The sequence below is a fragment of the Arachis ipaensis genome, chromosome B2 (genome assembly GCF_059453495.1).
Source record: "Arachis ipaensis isolate K30076 ecotype BB chromosome B2, ASM5945349v1, whole genome shotgun sequence".
Taxonomy (NCBI): Eukaryota; Viridiplantae; Streptophyta; class Magnoliopsida; order Fabales; family Fabaceae; genus Arachis; species Arachis ipaensis.
In genome coordinates, this window is record NC_142437.1 from 102,917,753 (window position 1) to 102,926,741 (window position 8,989).

General features: G+C 30.8%; 1 protein-coding gene across 1 annotated transcript; it reads left to right on the top strand.

Annotated features, from left to right (window-relative positions):
• LOC148575063 (pentatricopeptide (PPR) repeat protein) lies at positions 1–498 on the top strand. Its single transcript, XM_088506030.1, has 2 exons — positions 1–201; positions 367–498. The coding sequence occupies exons 1-2, from the start codon at positions 1–3 to the stop codon at positions 496–498; spliced, it is 333 nt and encodes a 110-aa protein (XP_088362156.1).
• Positions 499–8,989: the final 8,491 nt, after the last annotated feature.

Consider the following 8,989-nt stretch of genomic DNA (forward strand, 5'->3'; position numbering starts at 1 on the left):
ATGAAGCAATACAACACGGCTGTTTCACTTGTTTCTATGTTGGAGTTTAAGGGTATCACTCCTTCCATTGTTACTATGAACATCTTGATCAATTGCTCTTGCCATTTGGATCAGACTGATTCTGCTTTCTCTGCATTGGCCAAGATTATCAAATGGGCTCATCGATTTTGTGTCATTACTTTGAAGTTTGAACACCATAGTGTAAGGGTTTTGTATCAATCGAAAGGTTAGGGAAGCTCTAGAGTTTCATGATAAGGTTAGAGCTATCGGATTTGAGCTTGATGAGGTCACTTGTGGGACCTTAATTAATGGGGTAAACAGGAATTGCTATGACTTGCTACAAAATCTGGAGAAACAACATTCCAGACCGGTGTTGTGATGTATACTACTGTAAATGATAGATTACGTAGAGATGAGCTTGTAACTGAGGCTGCTAACTTGTTTGGTAAAATGATTGCACGGAGAATTCCTCCAACTGTTTTAGTTACAGTTCCCTAATTCATGGTTTCTACTGTGTAAGTTAACTAAAAGGAGCTACTCGATTACTCAATGAAATAGTGCCAAACAACATTAAAACGTATATACGTTTAGCATCTTAATTAATGCTTTATGTAAAGAAGGAAGAGTTGTAGAAGTTCAAAAAATGTTTGATATGTTGTTGGAAAGAAGCCATAAGCCTAATGTTGTCACTTATACTACTTTAATATATGGATAAAATGAAGTCACAAAGGCAAGAGAGTTATTTGACCATATGATAAAGAGAGGTTTGAGTCCTAATGTTACAAGCTATAACATCATGATTAATAGATATTGTAAAAATAAGGGTTAAGTATGATTTTGGTCTCTAAGATATAGACCGAAAATTTTTTTCGTCTCCAACTTTTTTTTGCATACAAAATCGTCTCTAAGATTCAACGTAGTTTTAAAAACGTCCTTTGGACTAAAATCTTAAATTTCTAGACCAAATTATCCCTAACAAAAAATTATAAAATAAAAAAAGGATCAGAAAAGCCATTAATGGAGGAAAAAGGAACCACAAAGAAGTCATCAATGGAGCACCAATAACAACACACAATATTCAACAACAACGTATTCAAATTCAAGAACAACATCATTCATTGCAATCTAGTATTTCAAATTCAACACACACACACACATTGAGAGAGAGAGAGAGAGAGAGAGAGAGAGAGAGAGAGAGAGAGAGAGAGAGAGAACCACCGTGCTACCGCCGTTGCCTTTGTTCTCCAAAATTGCCGCCAAAGAAAGGAAGAAGAGGAAATATGAACCCATTCGTGGAGGAGAAGCATGTCCATGAGCGGGTGTGGTGGAGACAACGTCGTGGAGAAGATAGAGTTATTGTCACCGCTGCTCCTCGCATTCTCACTGCTATTCCACGCTCGTCACTTTTGTTTCTGCTTCTGTTTCTTCTATTTTGTTTCTGATTCTATTGTTGTTGCTGATACTGTGATGAAGAAGAAGAGATGTTGTGATGAAGAAGAAGAAAAAAAAGATTCTGATGCTATGACGAAGAAGAAGAAAAAGAAGAAGAGAATGATATTTTGGTACGAATGACAATTTTAAATTTATGTTCAATCTTAGGAACGATGTTGTATGCAAAAAAAAGTTGGGGACGAAAAAATTTTTCGACCTATACCTGAAGAACCAAAATCGTACTTAACCCTAAAAATAAGTTAGTGGATGAAGCTATCACACTCTTTGAAGGTATGCGTAAAAAATATTTAGTTCCTGATATTGTAAGCTACGGTACTCTTATTGACGGCTTCATTGGCTTGTGTAAACTAGGAAGAACATCTAAGGTACAAAATCTTCTAGCTGACATGCATTACAGTGGTCATATCCCTAATTCGATCACTTACAATGCATTGTTGGATTCTTTATGCAAAGCTCAATATCTGACTAGGCAACTACATTATTTCAAGAACTTGTGGACAAAGGACCAGTCCAGATCTGTATATGTGCAGTATTACTCTAAAGGGTTTGTGCAAATGCAAAAGACTAAAGATTGCAAAAGAATTTTTTCAACATCTTGTGATCAACAATTATAACCTAAATGCTTGGACTTAAATATCATGATCAATGGGTATGTAAAGAAGGCATTTTTGATGAAGCAATATCCCCACTTTCAAAAATGAAAGGCAATGGTTTTCAGCCAGATGCTGTTGTTTACAAAACAATTGTTCGAGCTCTTCTTGCTAGAAATGAGAATGAACACGCTAAAAGGCTTCTTTGTGAAATGATCGATCAAGGGTTACCAGAGAGAGGAAATAAGGTGAGAAAATTTGTTTCGAAATGTGTTATTTGAAAATGCATGGATAGTTAGAAGAGGCTTGGTTCTTGTGGAAGTAAACTTGTCTTTTTTTCTAAAATCATAACATGGCTCTTGACAAAAATAAAAATTTCTACTTTGACCCCTTCTCTAATCTCAATGAGACAACAACTTTTTTGTCAGTATTGCCGTCATCTGTTAACGAAAGTCACTGATGTATCAAGTTAACATACTAAGTTAGACGTTAAGTGTCAACATAAAATAGTTAGTAGGGATCAATTTGTCCTTAAACCTAAATTGGTGAGGGACTTATTTATTTCTATTCATTTAAATAAAACGACGTCGTTTTAACTTTAAATTGGTCGGAGGCTATTTATCCTAAAAAAATTTATATAATATTTTTTAAATTAAATTTTATTATTATAATATTCATTATATTAATATTTTTTTAATAAATTTTTGAATATATGATATAGTAAATATAAACTAATTAATAATTAATTTCCTAGTATTATGAAATTATAATTAGAATTTAGAGTCTTTTGTACTCCTTTATAATAAATATATAATAATAATTGATACATTGTTAAATATTAAACAAGCACATTCTTAATTACTTAAAATAATTTATTCTCTCCAATTAATTTATGCCATATACGCTAAAGTGATTTTATTATAAATACTCATTAATGACTTATTATTCAACTAATACATCACAATAAAAGTTATAATTAAGAGTAAACTATCAAAATAGTTTCGAAAAATTTATATCGTTAACAAAAAAAAAATACCAAAAGATACTAATGACAAATAAATTTTCAAAAAATAAAAAAATGCGATAAAAAAAAACTAAATATTAAATATATATTTTGAAAAAAGATTTTATAGATAAGATTTTGATGTAAATTTTTGTAATTATTATTAAAAAAATAAGATATTTTCATCCTTAAAATTAATCTAAAAATTATTTACTTAGTGTCATAATAAATAATATTTTTAAATTAAAAAAGTTGTTAATTAATTTATATTTATTATACCATATATTTAAGAATTTATTGCAAATAAAAAAATTATTAAAAAAAATATTAGTATAATTATTATAACAATAAAAATTTAATTTAAAAAAATGATGTATATAATTTTTTTAGGATAAATAAGTTTCTGAGCAATTTAACCTTCCAATAACATCGTTTTATTTGAATTAATAAAGACAAATAAAATCTTGACGAATTTGGGTTTAGGGACAAATTCGTTCCTGATTATTCTATATTGACCTTAAGAGTTCAACTTAACATGTTAACATAACACATCAGCAACTTTTGTTAACAGTATTAACTACTAACAACGAAAGGGCCAAAATGAATTTTTTTTTTGTCTAGGATCGCATTTTTAGGGCCAAGTATATATATATATATATATAGAAAGACAAAGTTGTGTACTAAAAGTCTAAACTTTTTCTAATCTCCATTGTATATTGTAGATAAGAAGAGTTATTCAAAATTTTTGTTTTTTTTTTTTATCGAAAAAGTTTAGGGAGACAATGAAAATACTAAACAATGTGAACAATAAATATGTCGGATGTTCAATTCAATATGTATGCAGATGATTATGTTGATTCTTAGTTGGATGATTATTCCTTTTGATTCGATTTACTCATGCATAGTTATCCTAATGTTAGGGTTTAGAGAATAATTTAAAGGTAGAGTATTTTTTGATTTTATTGAGTGAATTCTAGAACTCATTGTTAACAATGTGAACAAAAGTCCTAACAAAACCGTTCTTTATCCTATATACTTGTATGTTCTTCATAAAGCTTCAAAATATGTACAACATATGGGTCATTGTTAATTTGTTATTCCAAGGACCTCTGTTTGTTGTTTAGCTTATAATTTTGGTTTCTTGTAATTACTTCTAGATGAGTACAGGCTTGTGAATCGATACTACTTACAACTAGTTCGTTTATGAATTTATGGTATATATTAACCAAATTCATGCATGGTTTCTTGTTGATTTGATTCGCCATGAGCTTCGTATTTTTACCTTTTTCATCTTTACGGTATCTGTGATTGGTCAGTGCTGCTTCTAATTATATTCTCTATTCTCCCTCTTAAAATTAGGATTTTGAGTCGGTGGAACGAATTCTTGAAGAAAGTTTTGCTCTTCTAAAAGGTAAAGTGTATCAAGTGATGTGTAAATTCTCATTTTCCATGCCCTCAGGGATATAATTTTAAATTTTTATGTTGGCAAGTATGATTGATTGGTTGGTTGGGTTATCTTGTCTCTTGGTATTCTTGAGTGTCAAAGGAAGTTCTTTCTCTCTTCTGGTTTAGGGGTCGTTGAAGAAGTGATCTTGGCATAAATTGAAATTGTGTGAACTAGGTGAATATTACTTGATGTCTGTTTTTATTAGCTCGCATTCATGAATGAAACACTTCTGCCAGATATTTTAGTTTGATCAGGTTTTGAACGTTGTTGTAGATAATTGCAAAACTATGAAAAGGAATCTGCTTTGTTGCTTTAATGTTTGAGTGCTTAGTTTTCTTGCACTCCATTTTTGTTGTTTTGAAGCATCTAATAGCTTTATAATAAACACCAAAATCAGTTACTTAATATAAAATACATATTGAAATATAAATATACATTAAAAATAAATTAAACAATATATATATTTATGCATAAATATATTAACAAAAATAGATTAATATTAGTTTATGCATAAATATATTAATTTTAGTGTATAAATAATATTTTTGAATTTTTTTTTTGGTCAAGAAATAGTTTTAACAAAAATAGATCCTCTCAATTTTTTTTAACAATGAACAGAATAAAGCGTGATCTCTAATTTTTTAATGTTTTTTTTATTTTTCTTATTCCACTTATAAAATTAATGATAAAAAATCACATTTTATTCTTTCAATTATTAAAAAAAACAAAAATCATTCCCTAGTTTTAACACGGTGTTTGGGACTTTGTGTGTTTCACTTTCACAATTTTGTGGGATTTTGCAAATCATTTTCACTACTAGACAATAGGGAGATCTATTGACAAATTTTTTTTGGGTCAGAGATCTATTGGCAATTTGGCACCATTTTTGAGTTTATATTTTTGGGCCATTAACCATATTTTTGGTGTTGAGCTTGCCGCTGCAAACCACTTGAACCAGGCCCTAACTAAAAGCACAAGGGTTTCAGGGAGTTATGCATTTGACTATGAAAACCAACTCGTACTCGTAATAAAAGATAAACAACCAAGTTGGATACTTGGATGTGTTGTTGAGTCGAGCTTGTCCTGGCCCAATCCATGACAAAAGAATTCAAGTGGGTTGATCGAATGATGAGTCCACTCCTCTGTTAAGTATTGAAAATTTAAATTATATCTTGTATACAGCAATTTACAATTTATTAGTTAAGACAAATTTTAAAATGAAATTCAAATTTGCTAGAGACTACTCCTTAATTTATCGGGTTGCCGTGAGATAAAAAAAAAAAGAGTGCTTTAAAATTATTAAATCATCAATTTTTTTTCCAGTATTGATGATAACACTTAAAGATTAATAGCTAGTTAGAATTATATAAGATTAGATGGTTACATGGTCTATATCCATGACAAAAAAATAAAAAAAATTAGCCATTAAATAGACATCATGGATTTATATATTTATACATTTATTTTACATATTTTTACACGTAGAATCATACCCCAATGGGAAGAGTTTTTTGAATTAGCAACCAGCTCGAAGTTGCTCGGATTTATATCAAGTACCTTTTTTAGTTATCTAGTAACAGTGCTATACTGCTATGCCCATTTCATTTGATTGATTGTTCATGTGTTCTCTGTTCTAGTTTTGCATGCAATCAAGAGGATCATAACCATCGGCCACCACAATGACTATAGAAAGGAATAATATATTTATAATTTGTCAAGTTGACTACTATAAATAATTATATACTTACAACTATGATATTGCTGAGCTATAATATTCCATGTTTTGTAGCGATATTCTTAGGAGTATTTATGGATCGGATCTGATTCGCATATTTGCAGTATTTATCCGAATCTGATTTAAAAATTGTGAATATTGATCCGATCTACAAAGTTATCAAATCGGATCGGATTCGATCCACACAGTAATAGAATTGGATTGAAGATTTTATATAGAAATCTGCATATCTGCGAATTTACAAAAATAAATAAATAAATAAGTGAATATTCTTTTTATGTTTTATTACAACTAATAATTATTATATATGTTGTATTATTTTATTTTTATTATTTAAAAAAAGTGTTTAATAATATTTTAAAAGTGAACATGTTTAAAAAAAATATTGATATTTTTTAATAATTTTTTTTATTTACGAGATAAGATAAATTGTAAATGAGATATGCAGGGAGAGAATAGAAGGCAGCCCCATATTTATTTTATTTCAAAAATTGAAGAAGTATTGACACAGACTTGTCTCATGACAATAATCTAATAAAATGAACTCTAAAGAGAAAATTGATTTCCTTCAATCTCAATAAAAGGAGCATCAAGCAGCAGAGTCCATGGAAGTAATGTCATCTCAAATTTGGAAAGCAAACTAGACAAGGCTCTCCATAATGGAGAATTATATTGGAAGGAGAAGTCTAGGGTTAGATGGCATCAGGCAAGAGATCAAATAGTAGTTTCTTTCACCAGAAATTTTTTAACCGTATTCGTCGAAATAAAATCTGGCAATTGACAGAAAATCATGACGAATTAATTTCATCAAACGCTGAAATACCGACGGTGGCTGAGTCTTATTTTTGAGATATTTTTTTCTCCTCTTGCCACGATGATCTGAGCCCTCTATTCACTGATTTCGAGTCTAAGATTACAGCTTCTATGAACCAAAGACTTAGACGTCCGGTTACTATAGAGGATGTCAAACGGACTATTTTCAGTGTACACTCTCAGAGTAGTGTCCCAGGAGATGGTGGGATAACGGCTAAATTCTTTTAATATTATTGAGATATCGTCAGTGGTGATGTGTTTCATGCAATTAATGAGTTTTTTACGGGTGGTCTCATGTTGAAAAGTTTCAACCACACATAAATTTGTCTTATCCCAAAACTCCCAGATGTTAAAGATATGTCACAGGTGAGACCAATTAGCCTCTCTTGCTTAGTTTATGAAATTATTTCTAAAGTCTTAGTTCACAATCTTCAAGGAATGATGCATAAACTTATAAGCCCTTCTCAGAGTGCTTTTATTAAAGACAGACTATTTTCTAATAATATCTTAATTGTCCAGAATGTATGCATTATCTCAAGAAAAAAAAAAACAGGGTTTGAAACATGAGATGACCCTCAAATTAGATATGAGTAAGACCTATGACAGAGTAGAGCCCTAGAGTGGAACTTTTGTGGTTTATGTTGGAGAAAATAGGATTTGATCTCCTTTGGATTAATTGGATTCATGAACTAGTGACAATTATTTTTTATTCTATGATGGTGGAATGAATAATCTTATAGTTTTTTCAAACTACAAAGAGGTCTCTACCAAGAAGATCCTCTTTCTCCCTATCTTTTTTTTTTTAATTTTGTACAGAAGTTCTCTTCTTCTTGTTACGCAAAACAAAACAAAATAATCTCATTGAGGGAATTCAGGTTAAAAGGCGCTGTCCTAAGGTGAATCATCTTCTATTCGCAGACAACTCTATTCTTTTTTGTAAGACTAATACAAATGTTCGTGGAAATATTATTGATTTATTAGCTACGTACAAGAGTTTCAGTGGTCAGAAAGTTATTCTTGGCAAGTCTACAGTTCTTTTCAGCCATAACACTCCTCCTGATTCTCGCGTTCGTCTGGCTGCCTCCTTAAATATTTCACACATTGGAGTTCAAGATAAATATCTTGGGCTGTCATCTATTGTTAACAGATCAAAGAGAGCCACTTTTAATATGATAAAGGAGAAAGTACAGAAAAAAATTCAAAAGTAAAAACGTAGTCTATTGTTTGTTGGGGAAGATTGGTTTTATTAAAGACAGTTGGGGAGGCAATCCCGATTTACACACTCTCCTGCTTTAGATTACTAGACAGTCTAATCTCCAATATTCACTCCATACTGACTCAGTTCTGATGGAGTCAAAAATGAAATGAAAGGCGAATGCCCTGGATCAATTGAGACACTATGACCTGCCTAAGAAAGAAAGAAGACTTTGGTTTTAAAGACCTTAGGGCTCAAAACCTTGCTCTGTTAGACAAATAGTATTGGAGAATAGCAACACATCCTATTTTTCTATTGGCCAGAATTTACAGAGATAAATATTTCAGAAACAGAAATATTTTAAATGCAAAACCTGAAACACTCCCTTCTTGAGGATGGAGAATAATGTTTTGCAAGACAAAACTGTGGTGGAGAAGGGGCTTACCTGGAGAATAGGTAATTGTATAAACATCCGTATGTTTGATGATCCATAGTTGCCTCCCTCATATTCCTTCACTATGTGAATAAATCTTCAATACTCAGCCATTGTTGTTCCCAGAATAAAAGACCTGATTTCCGAAAAAAAAATTTGGAATTAGCCGTTAATTATAGAGATATTTTCAAATGATATTTCAACTAGAATTTTATCTCTAAAAATTGAAGATGGAGACGACAAACTTCAATGGGTGCTAAACAAACATAAGAAGTATGATACAACTTCGGGCTATAGAGTGGCTTACCTATTTTTGCATCC

Coding starts and splice junctions, on each gene's coding strand:
- LOC148575063 (XM_088506030.1), top strand. CDS start 1: ATGAAGCAATACAACACGGCTGTTTCACTTGTTTCTATGTTGGAGTTT. Junction 202..366: donor TGAAGTTTGAACACCATAGT/GTAAGGGTTTTG, acceptor ACAACATTCCAG/ACCGGTGTTGTGATGTATAC.